Consider the following 22,045-nt stretch of genomic DNA (forward strand, 5'->3'; position numbering starts at 1 on the left):
GCCCATGCACACTAGGGCCCACGTGCTGCAACTACTGAGCCCGCGTGCTACAACTAAGGAAGCCCGCGCACCTAGAGCCCTTGCTCTGCAACAAGAGAAGCCAACGCAATGAGAAACCCGCGCACCGCAGCAAAGAGTAGCCTCCGCTCGCCACAACCAGAGAAAGCCTGCACGCAGCAACGAAGACCCAACACAGCCAAAAATTTTTAAAAAACAGTATCTCACTTATTTCTTACAATAACCTTCTGACTACTAATAAAAAGACCAGTAAGTATGAAGTTTTCTAAGAAACAGTAAATGATGGACTCGTAAAGTTACAGACAGTCTCCTCTTAGTTACTTAGTGTCAGAGAAGTTCAGGAATCCAGCAGCAGCTAGTTAGTGTGGACTGGAGTTCCATTTTAGCCAGAATTTCATATTAACAATTATGTGCTGTAGGTGGAGCTCTGGAGGAAACTCCTTGGACAATATAGCAAGGGGAGGCGAAATAGTTACATGTAGCAGCGTCTTACCTAAAACTGTAGGAAATCTCTGCTTGGGGAAGGGGTGGGGGAAACAGTTGTCAAGCATGTCTTAGGCCAGGGAATGATTCCAAGCAATAAAAAGACTCCTTGGGGCCACTGGATACCCAAATGGGACACCTGTTCTCAGGTAGCTCTCACAATATGAAGTTCACAAAAGGCTGCATGTGTGCAAAAATCTGTATGTGAACATGTATTTTTTATACGTTTATATTATAGATTAGATTCACTAATTCTTTTCTGTTCTTTTTTTGTGGCCGCACTGCATAGTATGTGGGATCTTAGTCCCCCCACCAGGGATCAAACCCATGCCCCCTGTGGTGGAAGCATGGAGTCCTAACCACTGGACCGCCAGGGAATTCCACAGATTCACTAATTCTTTCTCCATTCATTCATCCAAACCAAACCCTGTGAGATGAACTAAGAATACTACGATGAATGCGGTGACATCTTAGCCCGGAAGGCTCGCAGACTAGACATTCTCCCGTGGCGGTACGTTGAACCCACTCATCCTTGTAAGTGCTCAGTGTACAGTACAGAGTCCTGTGTGCTGAAGCTGCTCGGTAAATATTCATTAAACATTCTTTCCCACACGAGTAGGTTAGCTGCTAACGTTTATTACAAATAATGTTAGTACATAGGGAGCTAAAAGTTCCCATTTGCTTCCTTAGCTCTGATTTCTTCTAAATTAGAATGAAAGCAACATTGAATGCTAAACTTCTATAACACTATGAAATAATTTTTAAAAATTAAGATCTCACAACATATAGAAATAGCTATGTTCAGCCAATTAGAAAAAAAAAATATTTTTAGATAGATACTTCAAAATATTTAGATGCTTCCACTTGGCTTTAAAGCTCTCTCACTGTCTGGTTCCTCCCTGCTTATCTAACATTACTGCCTAATTCTTTTCGACAAGAAGGGAACTTCTGTTCCAGTATTATCAGCCTGAGTTACTAGATCATTAAGGCTCATACACGCCTCTGGGCCTCTGCTGATGTTAGTGACCTTGCCAAGATTATCTTCTCTCTCCCCTCTACACGCCTAGGTCCTACACACTTTTTAAAAGCCAACTCATCTCATTTTCACTGAAGTCTAATGAAGGGATTCCAAATCCTTTCCGAGCAGTGATTAGAGTGTACACTACATTCTGAAGTGTTTTCTTGTATCACCTCTGGATGGTTCTAAGCACTAGCCTCTGTCTGGTTCAGTGCCAGGTTGCTGCACGAGACCACGAGCTACCAGGGAATATAAGCCTTGCCTTCCACCTATCTGTCGCCGCCCCCCAACACTCTGGCCAGTATTATTTATCTACTAAACGTTCAATGAACACAAGCTGACTGACTAATAAATACCCACCCAAACTCAGACCTGTCTTTTCTTCAGGAAGCTACTTATTGAGGACGCTGTAAGAACACAAACAATGTCAGCCTCCACTACAACATCACAGCTCCCAGGAAGAAGTCCTGGTCTGTCTCACCATTAGACTGTGGTTTTACAGACGCAGCAGCCTCTTGCGTGTCAATTTCCTCCATAGCGTCACTCATCAAATCTCGTAGTATTTGTTGATCTGCTTCAGGAAGCACTGGACCACGTGAGGATGACCGACCAGCGGGATCTACCTACAGCCGAAAACCCTAATTAAAATCAACTTGAAAATGATCTAAAAAGCAAATTACTCAACGTTTATTTTGTCCTAGAAATATACTACATTTCACAAAAACACCAAAAGCAGGAACACATTCATTTTTCTATATTCTCTCAGCAGGTGTTACATTTTCATTTTAAGTCTTTAGTATTTTCACCCCAAACAACTACTGGCAAATAGAAGTAAATGTGTTATCATCTTAAAGCCGGCACAGTGAACTGAATCTTGAAGACGTAATACACTCGAAGAGAAGGAAGGTGAAAAACACTGCAGTGAAGCTGGGGGAGAGGGGGGTCTCTCTGTAAAGAGTCCGATCTGCTCAAACCTGATGGCTGCCATGACCACCCTCTGAGACAAAGCCACTGTAGGTCGAGCCTCATTTCTTGGAACAAATAGACACCTGAAGACAGTAGCGGGTATTCATGAGAGGGGAAATCTACTAAAAGGTGATTTGTGGAGTTCAGTTCCAACACTGATGCTTAACCATTTTTGTTAGTGAATCGTGGATTCATTAAATCCAAACCATGCTTTTAAAATGTCAGCATGGGGCTTCCCTGGTGGTGCAGTGGTTAGGAGTCCGCCTGCCGATGCAGTGGACGCGGGTTCGTGCCCCGGTCCGGGAGGATCCCACATGCCGCTGAGCCTGCGTGTCCGGAGCCCGTGCTCCGCAACGGGAGAGACCACAACAGTGAGAGGCCCACGTACCGCAAAAAAATAATAATACTCAAATAAATAAATAAATAAAATGTCAGCATGACTCTAAAATGGAAAGATCTCATTTGAAAGGGATAATTTAAAATAACTTTTAATAAATTGGAGAATAAAAGAGAAGAAACAGTAGAGAGAGAGTATCATAAATCACTTCATTATCAGGGAGAATACAGCAGGAGCAAGGAAACAAAAACAGAAGCGTAACACAAACGAGGTGTAAGATCAGCATGAACGAAAGATAATGCAAGGCCTGTCAGACCCTTACTGAAGGATCCATTGACCTAAGGGGACCGAGAATTCTGTTCACAGAAGAGGCCACGAAGAAGAATAAAAAGACTGATAAAAAGTAAATGCTAAACAAACTGGACATTGTTCTATCTGGACATATGAGAGGGCAGAGAGGTGACAGCTGGGGGCGTAAGAAAGCAATGAACTGGGAATCCAAATACCTGCATATTGTTGCTGCTACTAGTTAGGGCAAATAACCTAAATTCTCTGGGTCTTATTCATCTACTAAACAGAGATGATAACCTTTAACCTCTCAACTGCACTAGGTAAGAGGAAATCACATATGAGAAAGTATACTGAAAACTGGATAGAATTGTAGATAACAAATATGAAAGATAATGTCATATAAATAAGTCTTCTGGTAATAATACTAATTCCTGCCACCAGACTCTCACATGCTAAATGTTTTCTTTCTTCCCTGAGGACATATGAAAATAACTTAAGTCTGGGAAAATGTATGTTAGTTGAGAATATTAATGTTCTGAAACTGAGAGCATCAAACAGTAGAATGGTTTTCCAAAAAGGCCCATGGAATCACCTTTCTAGACCCCATCACCCTGAAAGTAAGAATAGATAGATGATTATTCAAAGTTTCCTTTCTACCCTATGACTGTCAAGAAGACCTCGCCAATGTACAGGTCACTCGCATGTCTGGAATGAGGAGGGGTTGAGTGAGTTCTAACGAATGAGGCTGGCGGCTGTACCTTCATCTTTCTTTGCGGGGCTCCGGACTTCACGTCTGCCTTGTCAGCCACATGTAAGTCCCCGTAGCTTGCAATGTACTGAATGAGATTCATTAATGCAGCACAAGAGTCCGAGCACGTTCTAATATGGACAACGTCACTCGAACAGTGTAATTCAAAGTGCGGCTCAGTCTGGACAGGACACGGAAAAAAGGATAAAAATGTCTACCAAAACAAGAGAAAAAAATGTTTGCATCGGTTTACATTAAATAAAATATAATATGATAATTTGTCTTGCCACAGGAAACATGCATTTATAATAACTCAATCTTAACTTTAAAATATTTTATTTATTTCTGACTAAAATTAGGTAAGTGGAAAAATACTTTTACAGTAAGTTCAGTATGTTTTTAGTCTCTTCTATAAAAAAAGGACTTAAATAAAAATATCCATTTATTTTAATAACTTACTTGCTCTCCATCAGAATCAGACTTCACTGCAGTTATGGTTAATTCCAAAAGCCCCATATCCATCACACGAACATAATCTAAAATTTTTTAAAGTAATTAATAAAATATCTGAGTATAACTTTCAAAAAATGCTTATCCAACAAACACCCAATAAAACTAGTGCTTCTTTAAAATTCATGGCAGGTAGTAGTACAAATACTTATAATGTAATGGAAACATAGTTTCATCCTACAAAAATCCTACAGTTCACTTTATTTTTAATTAGAAACAAAATCTGCCTTCTGTTAAATAAACAAGCGTATATACAATGTGATGCATTTTACCAATGTTATTGATATTACAAACTGGTATTACAATATTCAGACTGATAAGATCCTTAGTTCACTGGCATTATTCTAGAGTTAAAATGCTTAAAAATATTCAGATGCAAAAAATAAAAGAGGATTCATCTATCCCAGATTTTGTTTTTTAACTCTTACCTCTATTCAGATTTACAGTAACAGTATTACACTTGTCAGACAGGTGTAAAGCAGCTTCATCCAAGATTATTCTGGGCAAAAGAAAGATAAAATCAAGATCTAAAAACCTAACCTTGAATATACGCTGCATAATCGCTATATACTTAGCTGTGCCATTCTTTCTGATATAAATACGATCAAAGCCATATGCAGTTTCTAGCTTACAAATGTCACCTAACATTTCTTTGTTCTTTTAATATTTATTTATTTTTTTATCTGTCTTTGGCTGGGTTGGGTCTTAGTCGCGGCACACGGGAACTGCAAAATGCGGCGTCTTTCGTTGCGGTGCGCGGGCTTCTCTCTAGTTGTGGTGTGCAGGCTCCGGAGCACGTGGGCTCTCTAGCTGTGGTGTGGGCTTAGTTGCCCCGCAGCATGTGGGATCCTAGTTCCCTGACCAGGGATTGAACCCATGTCCCCTGCATTGGAAGGCAGATTCTTAACCACTGGACCACCAGGTAAGCCCTAACATTTCTTTAAAACTCACTGTTTATGAGTACTAGAAACATTTAAATGGCATAAATGAGATTAAATCATCTGCTCGAATCAATTTTAAATTTTCAGCAATTTTAACAGATGCCCAAATTCACAAGGTTTAAATTAGGAAAATGAAGTGTATCAGGTATTATGGGAAGTTTACATATAAATGTTTTAAAAAGTTAACCAATAATCTCAAGAATGAATTTCCTCCCTAAAAATGAAATACAGTAATGAATTGAAGAGGTGGGACGAATCATCTGAGAAAGAAAAGCTGAAAACTTGAATAAAGGAACATGACTAATAGTAAAAGGATGTTGCTTTTAACAAAGATTGACACTTTAATCAAAGGGTTGAGATAAAGCTCTGTCAGTATGTTTTGAACAGCTGCATTTAGTAGACAGAGAGGCTTAACACGGTACCTGAGAGTAGAAGATGATTTATCCAAGGCGACACTACTTGAAACGCTGAATGTTTCAACAGTAAGAAGAGATCGGATTGGCAAATAAAGAGGCCTATTACCACAAAGGAACAAGAGAATATTAGTCTGCTGCAAAAGAAAAGAAACTCCCTTTAAAGAGCATTTTGAACCTTAACTCTACTGAATTACATACTTTTCCTCAAAACTGAGTACATATTTTAAAGACTAAAACTTTATTTTGCTCCATTTATGAACTAACCTATAATCAAGTGCACAGCTCCAGAGATGAACATGAAAGGTTGTAAATGAGGTTGGAGGATTGTATCCCAGAACAGGTTCATCAGCAATATTCAAGAAGTATAAAATCTATAATCACAAAAATACAAAATGCCCTGCTTTAGAAGAAAAAAAAAGTTTTGATATGATATCCTTAATACCAACATGAAATAAAATAGCTCACAAAAACACCAACCATTTAGTGGAAAATCATAATGTTAAAAGAAAATCATCATTTGAAGGAATTCATTTCAAAAAGTATTTGCATAACTAGAATTTGAAATGCAGAGGCCCATCTAACAACTGCAATGCTACAGAGATCTCGGAAAAATCATATCCTATGAAACTAACAAAGTATGTATAATATACTTTCAACATTACTTTGCTTGGAATAATTCTTTTGAAAAAAACAAATTTTGCCAAAGACTGTTTAAAACTCTCCATCTGGTTTTCTATAAAATCCACTGTTGGGAGAAGTTCCTGTTCCTTAATTTATACCCAGATCTGTCTGAAAACCAGTCCTTCTCACCAACATCTACTCTATATTTCTATCTAAATCAAAAAGTTAGGCTAAATCTCTCCCTTACAGCCAGCCAGTTGACTAACCATCTCTCTACCCCCGCTCTATTTATTCTCTCTCTATATATATTTTATGTTTCAGAATGTTTCTGAAAGCATTCAAGTTTAAAATAATTTATTATTTTCCAAGCACAAAGAAAAGGTTTCTCTTTCTAAGGAAAACGAACAAGAATCACAGTGTGCTAGTTTTCTTTTTTTTTTTTTTTTTTTTTTTTTTTTTTGCGGTACGCAGGCCTCTCACTGTTGTGGCCTCTCCCGTTGCGGAGCACAGGCTCCGGACGCGCAGGCTCAGCGGCCATGGCTCACGGGCCCAGCCGCTCCGCGGCATGTGGGATCTTCCGGGACCAGGGCACGAACCCGCGTCCCCTGCATCTGCAGGCGGACCCCCAACCACTGCGCCACCAGGGAAGCCCAACTAGTTTTCATTCTCATATAAAGAAGAGTTAACTTCTTACCCAAAGTTTCCTTTGAAAAAATGTAATTAACCAAATACAGTTATTACACTGGAAATTAATTACAGAATTCCTTATAAATGCCTCAGTGTATATTGTTGACCTAGGGGATAATTCTGAAATTACGGCACTTAAAGAATATACAGTTATAAGTGCAAGTCAACACTCATTTATTCTCCTCTATGCCAGGCACTCGATAGGTCCCTTCCCTTTAATGATAAAACATAACTTTGTCTTTGAGATGTTTAAGGACCAAACTTTAAGGTAAAAAATCAATTACATTCTGGGGTGGTGATAATGTTCTATTTCCTAACATAAGAGGTGGTATTTATATAGGAGTATTTATATCATGAAAATTCGATGAGCACTGAATATTTATGATTTGTGAACTTTTCACTATGTGTATTATATGTTAACATAAAGTAAAAAATAAATCAATAAATATACATCACAGCTCTCTTACCTGCTCATGCCAGCTAAACCCGGAAGGAAGCATTCTGTGCTGGAGAGTGGCTCCTTTCAGTCCCACAGCAATGAGAAATTCCTACAGAGCAACACGAAGAATTACATTTATTACCTACATAACCCTCTGGTTCAAAACTTGAAAAGTTTTTCTAAGAAAATAAATGTGTTACATTTATGCAATCATTTTTATTTAACTAGTAATCAAATCAGCAGCAAGTATTTAATGGTATAAAAGTACAAAACACACACCTTTGTATTGGACTCTGATTTATCAGACAATATTTTAACTGCAACAGAGAGCATATTCAAAGTGTCTCCTCCAACACCATCTGAAGAAGCTCGACTGAGGCCATCTTCTTCAGAGGAATAAATAGTAGGTTCCAACCAATGTGGTCGGGTTGAACTGGGCAGTCGTGTTTCTGTAGAAGGAATTGCTCCATCCACTATGCCTATATCCACAATGAGGTGACAAGATAACAAAATGATTATTTGAAATTAATTCACGAACTTCTATAACTCAAAACAAAAATCCATGTACTTCCACTGAATATAACATACCCTGGAGGCAAAATGACCAAGAACCAGCTTGACATTAATAATTCATTCTCCTCTACTAATGTTGGTATAAGTGACTATCCAAGTTAAAAAAAAAATTTGAGATCTGAAATGCTAGAAAAGTTAAATTTAAATAGGAAAATCTAATAAACATTAAGAATGTGCAAGTATCTCTTTTCTACTCACAAAGTAACACAAGGAATGTGCTCAAAGAAGAGCAAATTCTGTATTTGTTACCAAAAGGAAATACCACTTAAGAGAAAATAAAGAATGTAAAGTCCCATCAACTGATCGATGTATACTAAGATACGGTATATCCATAAAATGGAATATTCCTTGGCAATAAAAAGGAATAAAACACTTATACATTTGGATTAACCTTGAAAACATCATGCCAAGATGCCAATCACAAAAGACCTTCTATTGTATGAAACCATGTATATGAAACAGCCAGAATATGTAAATCCATAGAGACGGAGAGTAAATCAGTGGTCTCTTGAGGCTAGAGGGGACTGCAGGCCTGGGGGTTTATAGCTCAAAGGTGCAGACTTCTTCTGGGGGGTTGATGAAAATGCTCTAAAGTTGACTACGATGATGGTTACACAACTCTATGGAAAACTAAAAACGATTGAAATGTATATTTTAAATGGGTGAATTACATGGTATGTGAATTATATCTCAATGTAAGTTGTTGCAAAAAAGAACATAAAGTCAACTTCTAATTTACAATAATTATTACCTTGCCAGTGGAATCAGAACACCCTACAGAAAATAATTTCTAGTGTTCAGAGCTCTGTCCTCTGGGGGCAGGCTGAGCCAGGACCCGCACCCAACGTCTGGGGGCTGGAGCAATACGTGGACGCCACGTCGGCCTTGCCACTGACCCCACCGGAACCCAGCCTGAGAGAAGCGCGAGTCGTGGGTGCCACATCTCGGGGCTACGGGGGTGACCGGGTAGAGAGGTGGAGCCAGCAGGGAAAATGACTTTCAGGAGGTGATGGTGAAATTGAAGTCAAGAAAGTGAGGAGAAAGCTTTGGGGAAAGCCAAGCAGAGACATTCCAAGTCAAGAACAGTTTGTGCCGAGGCCCTGAGAAAGCCGTGTGGATGAAAGGCTCTTGGTGCTCCAGCCAGGAGTCAGTGCTGTGCCTCTGAGGTGGAAGAGCCAACTTCAGGACACTGGTCCACAAGAGACCTCCCAGCTCCACGTGATACCAAACGGCGAAAATCTCCCAGAGATCTCCATCTCAACACCAGCACCCAGCTTCACTCAACGACCAGCAAGCTACAGTGCTGGACATCCTATGCCAAACAACTAGCAAGACAGAAACACAACCCCACCCATTAGCAGAGAGGCTGCCCAAAATCATAATAAGTCCACAGACACCCCAAACCACAGCACCAGACGTAGACCTGCCCACCAGAAAGACAAGATCCAGCCTCTTCCACCAGAAAACAGGCACTAGTCCCCTCCACCAGGAAGCCTACACAACCCACTGAACCAACTTTAGCCACTGGGGACAGACACCAAAAACAACGGGAACTACGAACCTGCAGCCTGCAAAAAGGAGACCCCAAACACAGTAAGATAAGCAAAATGAGAACACAGAAAAACACACTGCAGATGAAGGAGCAAGATAAAAACCCACCAGATCTAACAAATGAAGAGGAAATAGGCAGTCTACCTGAAACAGAATTCAGAACAACAACAGTAAAGATGATCCAAAATCTTGGAAATAGAGAAAATGCAAGAAACATTTAACAAGGACCTAGAAGAAGTAAAGATGAAACAAGCAACGATGAACAACACAATAAATGAAATTAAAAATACTCTAGATGGGATCAATAGCAGAATAACTAAGGCACAAGAACGGATAAGTGACCTGGAAGATAAAATAGTGGAAATAACTACTGCAGAGCAGAATAAAGAAGAAAGAATGAAAAGAACTGAGGACAGTCTCAGAGACCTCTGGGACAACATTAAATGCACCAACATTCGAATTATAGGGGTCCAGAAGAAGAAGAGAAAAAGAAAGGGACTGAGAAAATATTTGAAGAGTTTATAGTTGAAAACTTCCCTAATATGGGAAAGGAAATAGTTAATCAAGTCCAGGAAGCACAGAGAGTCCCATACAGGATAAATCCAAGGAGAAATACGCCAAGACCCATATTAATCAAAGTGTCAAAAATTAAATACAAAGAAAACATATTAAAAGCAGCAAGGGAAAAACAACAAATAACACACAAGGGAATCCCCATAGGGTTAACAGCTGATCTTTCAGCAGAAACTCTGCAAGCCAGAAGGGACTGGCAGGACATATTTAAAGTGATGAAGGAGAAAAACCTGCAACCAAGATTACTCTACCCAGCAAGGATCTCATTCAGATTTGATGGAGAAATTAAAACCTTTACAGACAAGCAAAAGCTGAGAGAGTTCAGCACCACCAAACCAGCTTTACAACAAATGCTAAAGGAACTTCTCTAGGCAAGAAACACAAGAGAAGGAAAGGACCTACAATAACGAACCCAAAACAATTAAGAAAATGGGTATAGGAACATACATATCGCTAATTACCTTAAATGTAAATGGACTACATGCTCCCACCAAAAGACACAGATTGGCTGAATGGATACAAAAACAAGACCCATATATATGCTATCTACAAGAGACCCACTTCAGACCTAGAGACACATACAGACTGAAAGTAAGGGGATGGAAAAAGATATTCCATGCAAATGGAAACCAAAAGAAAGCTGGAGTAGCAATTCTCATATCAGACAAAATAGACTTTAAAATAAAGACTATTAGAAGAGACAAAGAAGGACACTACATAATGATCCAGGGAGCGATCCGTGAAGAAGATATAACAATTGTAAATATATATGAACCCAACATAGGAGCACCTCAATGCATAAGGCAAATACTAACAGCCATAAAAGGGGAAATCGACAGTAACACATTCACAGTAGGGGACTTTAAAACCTCACTTTCACCCATGGACAGATCATCCAAAATGAAAATAAAAAGGGAAACACAAGCTTTAAATGATACATTACACAAGATGGACTTAATTGATATTTATAGGTGATTCCATCCAAAAACAACAGAACACACATTTTTCTCAAGTGCTCATGGAACATTCTCCAGGATAGGTCATATCTTGGGTCACAAATCAAGCCTTGGTAAATTTAAGAAAATTGAAATTGTATCAAGTATCTTTTCCGACCACAACGCTATGAGACTAGATATCAATTACAGGAAAAGATCTGTAAAAAATACAAACACATGGAGGCTAAACAATACACTACTTAATAACGAAGTGGTCACTGAAGAAATCAAAGAGGAAATCAAAAAATACCTAGAAAAAAATGACAATGGAGACACGACGACCCAAAACCTATGGGATGCAGCAAAAGCAGTTCTAAGAGGGAAGTTTACAGCAACACAACCCTACCTTAAGAAACAGGAAACATCTTGAATAAACAACCTAACCTTGCACCTAAAGCAATTAGAGCGAGAAGAACAAAAAACCCACAAAGTTAGCAGAAGGAAAGAAATCATAAAGATCAGATCAGAAATAAATGAAAAAGAAATGAAGGAAACGATAGCAAAGATCAATAAAACTAAAAGATGGTTGAGAAGATAAACAAAATTGATAAACCATTAGCCAGACTCATCAAGAAAAAAAGGGAGAAGACTCAAATCAATAGAATTAGAAATGAAAAAGGAGAAGTAACAACTGACACTGCAGAAATACAAAAGATCATGAGAGATTACTACAAGCAACTCTATGCCAATAAAATGGACAACCTGGAAGAAATGGACAAATTCTTAGAAATGCACAACCTGCCAAGACCGAATCAGAAAGAAACAGAAAATACGAACAGACCAATCACAAAGCACTGAAATTGAAACTGTGATTAAAAATCTTCCAACAAACCAAAGCCCAGGACCAGAAGGCTTCACAGGCGAATTCTATCAAACATTTAGAGAAGAGCTAACACCTATCCTTCTCAAACTCTTCCAATATATAGCAGAGGAAGGAACACTCCCAAACTCATTCTATGAGGCCACCATCACCTTGATACCAAAACCAGACAAGGATGTCACAAAGAAAGAAAACTACAGGCCAATATCACTGATGAACATAGATGCAACAATCCTCAACAAAATACTAGCAAACAGAATCCAACAGCACATTAAAAGGATCATACACCATGATTAAGTGGGGTTTATTCCACGAATGCAAGGATTCTTCATTGTGCAAATCAATCAACATGATAAACCATATTAACAAACTGAAGGAGAAAAACCATATGATCATCTCAATAGATGCAGAGAAGGCTTTCGACAAAATTCAACACCCATTTATGATAAAAACCCTGCAGATGGGCTTCCCTGGTGGCGCAGTGGTTGAGAGTCCGCCTGCCGATGCAGGGGACACGGGTTCGTGTCCCAGTCCAGGAAGATCCCACATGCCGCAGAGCGGCTGGGCCCGTGAGCCATGGACGCTGAGCCTGCGCGTCCGGAGCCTGTGCTCCGCAACGGGAGAGGCCACAATAGTGAGAGGCCCGCATAATGAAAAACAAACAAACAAACAAACAAACAAAAAAAAACCCTGCAGAAAGTAGGCATACAGGGAACTTTCCTCAACATAATATAGGCCATATATGACAAACCCACAGCCAACATCGTCCTCAATGGTGAAAAACTGAAAGCATTTCCACTAAGATCAGGAACAAGACAAGGTTGCCCACTCTCACCACTCTTACTCAACATGGTTTTGGAATTTTCAGCCACAGCAATCAGATAAGAAAAGGAAATAAAAGGAATCCAAATCGGAAAAGAAGAAGTAAAGCTGTCACTGTTTGCAGATGACATGATACTATACATAGAGAATCCTAAAGATGCTACCAGAAAACTACTAGAGCTAATCAATGAATTTGGTAAAGTAGCAGGATACAAAATTAATGCACAGAAATCTCTGGCATTCCTATACACTAATGATGAAAACTCTGAAAGTGAAATGAAGAAAACACTCCCATTTACCATTGCAACAAAAAGAATAAAATATCTAGGAATAAACCTACCTAAGGACACAAAAGACCTGTATGCAGAAAATTATAAGACACTGATGAAAGAAATTAAAGATGATACAAATAGATGGAGAGATATACCATGTTCTTGGATTGGAAGAATCAACATTGTGAAAATGACTCTACTACCCAAAGCAATCTACAGATTCAATGTGATCCCTATCAAACTACCACTGGCATTTTTCACAGAACTAGAACAAAAAATTTCACAATTTGTATGGAAACACAAAAGACCCTGAATAGCCAAAGCAATCTTGAGAACGAAAAACGGAGCTGGAGGAATCAGGCTCCCTGACTTCAGACTATACCACAAAGCTACAGTAATCAAGACAGTATGGCACTGGCACAAAAACAGAAAGATAGATCAATGGAATAGGATAGAAAGCCCAGAGATAAACCCACGCACATATGGTCACCTTATCTTTGATAAAGGAGGCAGGAATGTACAGTGGAGAAAGGACAGCCTCTTCGATAAGTGGTGCTGGGAAAACTAGACAGGTACATGTAAAAGTATGAGATTAGATCACTCCCGAACAGCATACACAAAAATAAGCTCAAAATGGATTAAAGACCTAAATGTAAGGCCAGAAACTATCAAACTCTTAGAGGAAAACATAGGCAGAACACTCTATGACATAAATCACAGCAAGATCCTTTTTGACCCACCTCCTAGAGAAATGGAAATAAAAACAAAAATAAACAAATGGGACCTAATGAAACTGCAAAGCTTTTGCACAGCAAAGGAAACCATAAACAAGACCAAAAGACAACCCTCAGAATGGGAGAAAATATTTGCAAATGAAGCAACTGACAAAGGATTAATCTCCAAAATTTACAAGCAGCTCATGCAGCTCAATAACAAAAAACCAAACAACCCAATCTTAAAATGGGCAGAAGACCTAAATAGACATTTCTCCAAAGAAGATATACAGACTGCCAACAAACACACGAAAGAATGCTCAACATCATTAATCATTAGAGAAATGCAAATCAAAACTACAATGAGATATCATCTCACACCAGTCAGAATGGCCATCATCAAAAAATCTACAAACAATAAATGCTGGAGAGGGTGTGGAGAAAAGGGAACACTCTTGCACTGCTGGTGGGAATGTGAATTGGTACAGCCACTATGGAGAAGAGTATGGAGGTTTCTTAAAAAACTACAAATAGAACTACCATATGACCCAGCAATCCCACTACTGGGCATATACCCTGAGAAAACCATAATTCAAAAAGAGTCATGTACCAAAATGTTCATTGCAGCTCTATTTACAATGGCCAGGAGATGGAAACAACCTAAGTGTCCATCATCAGATGAATGGATAAAGAAGATGTGGCACATATATACAATGGAATATTACTCAGCCATATAAAGAAACCAAATTGAGCTATTTGTAATGAGGTGGATGGACCTAGAGTCCGTCATACAGAGTGAAGTAAGTCAGAAAGCGAAAGACAAATACCGTATGCTAACACATATATATGGAATTTAAGAAAAAAAAAATGTCATGAAGAAGGGGTAAGACAGGAATAAAGACAGAGACCTACTACAGAATGGACTTGAAGATATGGGGAGGGGGAAGGGTAAGCTGTGACAAAGTGAGAGAGCGTCCTGGACATATATACACTACCAAAATAGATAGCTAGTGAGAAGCAGCCGCATAGCACAGGGAGATCAGCTCGGTGCTTTGTGACCACCTAGAGGGGTGGGATAGGGAGGGTGGGAGGGAGGCAGATGCAAGAGGGAAGAGATATGGGAACATATGTATATGTATAACTGATTCACTTTGTTATAAAGCAGAAACTAACACACCATTGTAAAGCAATTATACTCCAATAAAGATGTAAAAAAAAAAGAATTCTGTTCTCAGTAGATTTTCTTTATTAAGCAAAATTTAAACATGTCTAACCAGAAGTGAACAAAACACACATATTTAACATTTGTCCTACCTTTGTGATAGAGACTGAAACTGCTACAATGAAGGCAGATATAGTGCTTGTCATCAAAACCTTCATATTTTGTCACACAAAATAATGAACCACTGTTGAATTCTAACCAGAATTCACCATGCTTGTTTTCCAACAGATCTCCATTATCTTGCTAATAAGAAGATCAGAAAAAACAGAGAAGTCATTAATTAAATACAGAAAAGTAAGAACGACCCTAGAGATGCTCCTCCTTGATTCAGGTCAGGAGGATCTCCCACACTGCAGCAAAGCGGTCTGATTCTTGAACCATCCAACATGGTGGTATTAAAAACTGCATAATTCAACACTAGGCCGGGCCTCTTCTGCCAAATGAACCTCGGTACTTCATCACCCTTTGGAATAGATAAGCTACTGTTACCACCTCAGGAGTGGGACCAGCACGTTTTCCAAAGGAAGTCCATGTAATGTTTGTCTTTTGATCTGCAACGAAAGCTAAATTTCCAAAGCTGCTGTCATCGTGGTGTGCCTCAGAAAACTGACCTTCATCATCAGTCACTGAAACAAGCTCGAACTACCTCAACTATTGAATGCGTATATCATGCTAGATTTATAATAAGATGCACTTGAAAAATCACTTTGGATTTGTAAATCCTTACCTTTACATCTGTAAACACTGCCATTAATCCATGATTAATGCTCAGAAGAACTGAGAGAAAACTCTGTGAGTTCTTGTTCTGAGAGTCTAGTTTTTTCTTCCTACGAGAACGATAATTGGGATCAACAGTGGAAAAATACTGCAAAGTCTCCTCCTCAGATCCACTTTCCTCATCTATGAGAAATAAATTGTACAATTACAGCTCTCCTAACAGCTTATTAACAAAAAACAGCGTTCAAACTTGAACGTTATCACAAGAATATTTACTTGTTTTACAACCTGTTTATTTTTACAAAGAATCTGGTGTAACAATAAAAATGTACTGTCTTTCTCTTTACCACTGAACTTCAGACAATGAATATACTATCACTATAAAAATAACACTTAATTAATAACTCTTAATAAATAGCTAGAAGTGGGGAAATACTGTAAATTACTAAAAGATATTACAAAATATAGTTATAAATGGAAGACGCCAAAGAAACATTTTTAAATCCATCAATTTGAAAGGTTACTCCTTTGTTTATTGATAAACCAGGCATTTTAATTCAGAAGAAATTTAAAATATATTACCATAGTGAACTGTAGATCTCAATGGACTAAAACTATCTTTGTTGAAGGTATTAATCAGTTGACTGGCTACTGAAAGCCCAATACCATATGAAATATTTTCAAATGTCTCTACTGGTGAAGGAGCTGTTGGTTCCCAGAGCAGCAAATCATTAAAGATCCTATAAAGACAAAAGTTGAAAAATATATACATAACTCCTACTTCAACTGAAGGCAAACTAAAGAATATCCCTTTAAGAAATCACATGAATAATAAATTTTCCAAATGGTGAAATGGAATTTCTTTCAATGGAAAAATAACTGCTATGGCTATCAGGGTAGTGAGAAAGGAATCTGGACAATTAGATACCTAATTAGATATCCTCCTAGTTTCACCAGTGTTATATGCATCAAATTACATACATCTAAATGCACTTAAAGGAGGAGGTTTATTAAAAATAAAACCCATAAAGAACAAAAGGACTGTTCACGTATATGAGAACACTCTATAAACTATAACAGATTATGCACTGTCTCATTTGACTCCCCTCAGTCCTCTGGGGAAGCCAAGGCAGAATTATTATTCTCACTTTACACTTGAAGAAACTGCATCATAAAGGTTAAGTGACCCGCCCAAGGTCACACAGCTAATTAGTGGGAGAAGTGGAACCAGAGCCCAGATTATGTCCAGCTCCCAATTCAGTTCTCTTCCATTACTCACTTTCTCTAGGGATATCTGCTTTTTCTTTCTTCCACAGAAAGCACAGCTTCGCTGGGAAGTTTGCATGAGATAAAGAAGCATACAGAACAGGGAATAAAGAGAGGAAACCCTTCTAACTAACTTCGGAACAGACAAACAGCCAAGTCAATACTGGTGACTACTGGGGTGATACATGTCGAGCTAGACCACCACCGCATCCTATTTTTTCAAAGAAATATTTGTCACTTCTCAGATACCACCCCCCCCCACCACTCACCTCTATGTTGTCATGAAAACTGAGACATTACAATGTTCTCCACAAAGATTTTTGTTAGGCTTGGACCCATAGCATATCCTTCACATGCATAATGCAATCACTGCACCTATAACACTACTCCATTTTCTTGTTTCCCTTTCCTAGACTAAGACTTGTGTCTTAGTCATCTGTATGTGTGCCTAGCACAGTGGCTGTCACACAGCAGGCTCTGAGGGTTTGAAGAAAGGACCAGTGGATGACTCACATGGAAGGACTGCCAAAAGCACAGACTCGTCATAAAGCCTAGTGTGAACACCAATCAAGGTGCCAAGCGATGATGTAGCCCTGGTCCCTTCCTGTGAGAAGCCACTTGTCTAGGAACTTCCCGGGCCAATTCCTGAGCTTCTGAGGCCCTAGAAAGTATAAACGAGGACTGAGTACTGTCACTCTCAGTAGATTGTAATCCCCACCCAAAAAGGTCCCTTTTTGGAAGCATCACTGGATGAAGAATACCAGGGACACAGGGCAGACGCATGTCTTGCCTCAGACACACTGACAGCGATGCCCAGAATTGTGTGGCACTCATTTGGCTCGCTGCCTCTTGGGTGCATCACTCACAGAACAAAGAAACAAGAGTCTAGGACTTCCCTGGTGGCGCAGTGGTTAAGAATCCGCCTGCCGATGCAGGGGACAAGTTCAAGCCCTGGTCTGGGAAGATCCCACATGCCGCGGAGCAACTAAGCCCACGAGCCACAACTACTGAGCCCGCGTGCCTAGAGCCCATGCTCTGCAACAAGAGAAGCCACTGCAATGAGAAGCCCGAGCTCCACAACGAAGAGTAGCCCCCGCTCACCACAACTAGAAACCGCCCGCGCACAGCAATGAAGACCCAACACAGCCAAAAATAAATAAATTTATTGAAAAAAAAGAAACAAGAGTCTATATCCAGATCTTAGTCTAAATTCCTATATGAATAAATAGTGAAAGTATAAAATGAAGAATTTTCTCAGGAAATGTTTCTTTACCTTATTCCCTCCAACCATTCTCTTATCTTCACAGGTTAAAGAGAAACTATTACTTTAAATAAAACCTGGAGTTCATGGTATATGACCTGCAAATATGTTTCATATGATTTTACTATTTTTCCTTATTTACATTTTGGTCTAAACACAGTCTTGATACCATAATACTATAAAACACTGAATGATGTTTCTAATATCAAGAAAAAAAACCACTTAAGATGTTTAAGGACACATCACCATGATTCTGTGCCGATGAGCTTGAAACATTATAGAAGCTCAAAGATATCTGACTTAATAAAACCAGGTAGAATATTTTTTATATTCTATTCTAAAGGATTTTTGACATAGAAAAAAAATCTACCTGTACCTGAGACTATCTTTCTGAAAACAGCCAGTTGATGAAGAAATAAACCAATATTTCAAATGTATGAAGTAAAGGCAGAATTGGTTATAATTCCTGCTCAGAAAGGTACTTGTAAATTTTATGTATAATAAAGGGTATTATTAAGACATTTAGCAAAACATGAATGGGGTCTGAGGATTAGATGCTAATGTATAATATTGATTTTCTTGTTTTAATGGCTGAATTATGGTCATATAGAAGAATGTCCCTGTTTGTGAGAAATACACATTCAACTGCTCAAAGCTGAAGGGACATCAAGTCAGCAACTTACTCTCAAATGGTTCAGGGAAAAAACGTTCTTTGTACTGTACTTGCAACTTACCTATAAGTCTGAGAATGTCTGAAAATTAAAAGAAAAAAATATGTATATGTATATATAGACCAAGCCAAACAGAGGGCAAAGAATTCACATGCTAACTTAGATATATGATTTATATGACCCACAGTGGGGGAACACTGCGGTATTTATATAAGTAAGTCTAAGGGCCTGAGACACAGAGCAGTGGGCAGGGTAAGAGAGAACAGAAACTCTCGTGAGCAACACCCCTGAACCAGCTCCCCAGATGAGCAGATGCTCTCCAGTTCCCTGATTTAAGCTACCCTGACTGCCATACTGACTGCCGTCCCCCACATGCTACCTGCTTGCTGCTGGTCGACAACTCCCTAGCCCACCTGAGAACTTCTGCTCCCACCAGCTGAATTATACGTTTTGTATAGTCACCACGGGTAAATCGTGCTTGGCCCCAAATCTGCTCATCCCAGCTGTATGTTATTGTAAGCATAGTTTAATTCAATCTTGTGTTAACTGATGACTTTTAAATATATACACTGAAGTGAGAAAAAAATCTTAAAAACCTGGAAGGATTCTGCACTCAGACTGCTTTGAAACTATTTTTTCACTCCACTTCAAAGAAACTGAAACTGAGAATTGTAGACAAAGCCTTCTGGGTATACATTAAGCAAAAATTCTAACCAGTGGCTTGTAATCAAAAAAAGGCCCTGTCCTATATTTTAAAAAGAAGTGGTAAATGAACACAGGTTCATAAATGGAATGTTTAAGGTATGTTTTACTATTCTGATGTTGCAATCTAACCAATAGCCACCTATTCAATCAATGCATAAGGAGAAAGAAATGGACGAAGCCCTTCTGACCTCTGGGATGGACCTTGAACTGGTTGTTTCATTTTGCTTAGCCTTGCACATTCGTTAGCTCTTGGTAGATATCCCTCAACTATAAAATAAGGAGAGTAGTCTAGAGATCAGTGGTTTCCTGTATAAATCCAAATCCTATTTGGTACCAAGTAAATCTATAGCAGAAACAACGGTCTGCAGTTTCTGAAGATTAACAAAAATTTCGATGACTTGTTTACAAGTGGGAAGCTAGCAATAACAGACACTAAGGACGTGTCTTTTTCCAGAAACCCACATGACCACCTTTCAGCTATGCCAGAGTGGGTAGGAATGATAACATTCTTACTTACTATTCGCCAGGCACTGTTCTCAGAACTTTCCCAAATGTTATATCATTTAATGCTCCAAACAACCCACTGAGGCCTGTACAAGTATCATCTCCAATTTATATGTGAGGAAATGGAGCTCACGGGGACTAGGTAAATTGTCCAAGATCCTCAGAGTCTATGACCTTTCTACTCTAGAATGCCATTTATTTCAACATATTTTCTTGGTATATATGTTTAAGGGTATTTAAATGTAATAAATTTAAGTTTTTATAGACAAGTTTACAAGTTAGAGTTTCTAATTCTAACAAGATGCTTCTTTTTAGACTCTGAGAAGGGATGCTCCTTGTACAAAGACTCTAGGACTCTGACTTTACACCAGTATCTCTTGGCCCTCTATATAAGTATATCCCAACTCTTTTCATGTCATTATACACAAAGAGATATTTTCTCAGTACTCTGTGGTAAGGTGACAGAGGGCAACCAGCCAACCTAGGATGGAGGGAATAGATCTCACACACAAGAAACCCAGTTACCAGACACACTGGTTAGGAAACTCTGCTATGACAATAGCTCATCATAACAGTAATAGGTCTATAATCAACACCATACAAAGTACACTGAAATAGTTGATAATATTAAAACAAGGAAAGAAAAAGAGTAAGAGGGAAAACAAGGAGGTAGGACGGTAGAGAGGGAGTTAGACAGGGAAGTTCGATCCCAAAGATTCAACTAAATGTGTTTAAACTCACCTATTATAAAGCTTCTCATAAAAGCTTTTATTAGGTAGTGTTATATGAATATTGGGTAATGTAAGTTCCAGCACATAGTGAGAATTGCTGATTGCTTTATCTTGAAACTCTGTCATTTCTACAGGGTCTCCTGGCATCACCATCTAAAACATAACAGTTTAGTGCAAAAAAAGAAGAAAAAAAGCATCAAATAACCATTTTATATTTAAAATAGTAGTAGCATCTTCTTACCCGACCCATACGACTTGTATGTGGGCAAATAAATAAGCATGTAACTTTTAAACAAGGGGAAAAAATAGATATTATTCAATCTTGGAGCTAAAAATATGGCAAAAACAGTATACAAAGTATGTTTTTAAAGAGAAAGCACTAAGAGCTGTCTGATAGAGGTAACTCCTTTGTTGCTTGCTCACACTGTTACTTCACCTGTTCATTTTCAAACATCACTCTACGAGAAGAGAAGGGAGACGGGGCTGGTCTTCTCAGATCACAAACGTCTTTCAGGGAATGAGCGCCTCCTTCCTCTTCTTCCTGGTAGTGGCCATCGCTCTCTTCTGCTTCCTCAGCTGCTATTCTCTCCAAAATGGAATGCATGGCCGGTGGGTTTACTTTCAGTACAATTCTGAGAGCAAAGACAATTTTAAAAATCAAGATCGAAGTGTAAACTGCAAAACTAACTTGTATACAAACTAACACAAAGCCCGCTGATTAAATCATTGCTGACAGGCGTCAACTTCCCTACAAAGTCTAATTATATCTAACGCAACCCACTCCTGAGCATGCTGTAAACTGAAAAGTGTGGAATTCATGAAACAAGCAAATAAAAGAAGGGCATTAACATTTTATACCTGGATAACTGGAAAATCTGATCTCTTGAGAACAAAAGGGTTATTTTATTTAAAATTTCATTACCAAACTTACTTACAAAACAGAAACAGACTTACAGAGGTAGAAAACAAATTTACGGTTACCAAAGGGGTAAGGGGGTGGGGGAGAGACAAATAAGGAGTAGCAGATACACACTACTATATATAAAGTAGATAAACAACAAGATCCTACTGTATAGCAAAGGCAGCTATATTCAATATCCTGTAATAAACCATAATGGAAAAGAATATGATAAAGAATATGTGTGTCTGTGTGTGTGTAATATATATATATATA

General features: G+C 38.7%; 1 protein-coding gene across 5 annotated transcripts in view; it reads right to left on the reverse strand.

Annotated features, from left to right (window-relative positions):
- ATG2B (autophagy related 2B) overlaps nucleotides 1-22,045 on the reverse strand; it is a 78,543-nt gene that overhangs the window by 26,328 nt on the left and 30,170 nt on the right. For 4 of the 5 annotated variants that reach the window (XM_032622773.1, XM_032622775.1, XM_032622771.1 and 1 more), the window contains exons 17-29: nucleotides 21,308-21,503; nucleotides 20,882-21,024; nucleotides 16,316-16,473; nucleotides 15,744-15,916; nucleotides 15,109-15,259; nucleotides 7,755-7,954; nucleotides 7,504-7,584; nucleotides 5,993-6,099; nucleotides 5,735-5,827; nucleotides 4,800-4,870; nucleotides 4,321-4,397; nucleotides 3,872-4,075; nucleotides 2,001-2,142 (exon numbers count right to left, since the gene is read on the reverse strand). In XM_032622773.1, coding sequence (XP_032478664.1) covers nucleotides 2,001-2,142; nucleotides 3,872-4,075; nucleotides 4,321-4,397; nucleotides 4,800-4,870; nucleotides 5,735-5,827; nucleotides 5,993-6,099; nucleotides 7,504-7,584; nucleotides 7,755-7,954; nucleotides 15,109-15,259; nucleotides 15,744-15,916; nucleotides 16,316-16,473; nucleotides 20,882-21,024; nucleotides 21,308-21,503 — 1,796 coding nt within the window. The remainder of the gene's footprint in view (nucleotides 1-2,000; nucleotides 2,143-3,871; nucleotides 4,076-4,320; nucleotides 4,398-4,799; nucleotides 4,871-5,734; nucleotides 5,828-5,992; nucleotides 6,100-7,503; nucleotides 7,585-7,754; nucleotides 7,955-15,108; nucleotides 15,260-15,743; nucleotides 15,917-16,315; nucleotides 16,474-20,881; nucleotides 21,025-21,307; nucleotides 21,504-22,045) is intronic. The other variant, XM_032622774.1, reaches the window with a different exon arrangement.

Source organism: Phocoena sinus, chromosome 2 (assembly GCF_008692025.1).
Source record: "Phocoena sinus isolate mPhoSin1 chromosome 2, mPhoSin1.pri, whole genome shotgun sequence".
NCBI lineage: Eukaryota > Metazoa > Chordata > Mammalia > Artiodactyla > Phocoenidae > Phocoena > Phocoena sinus.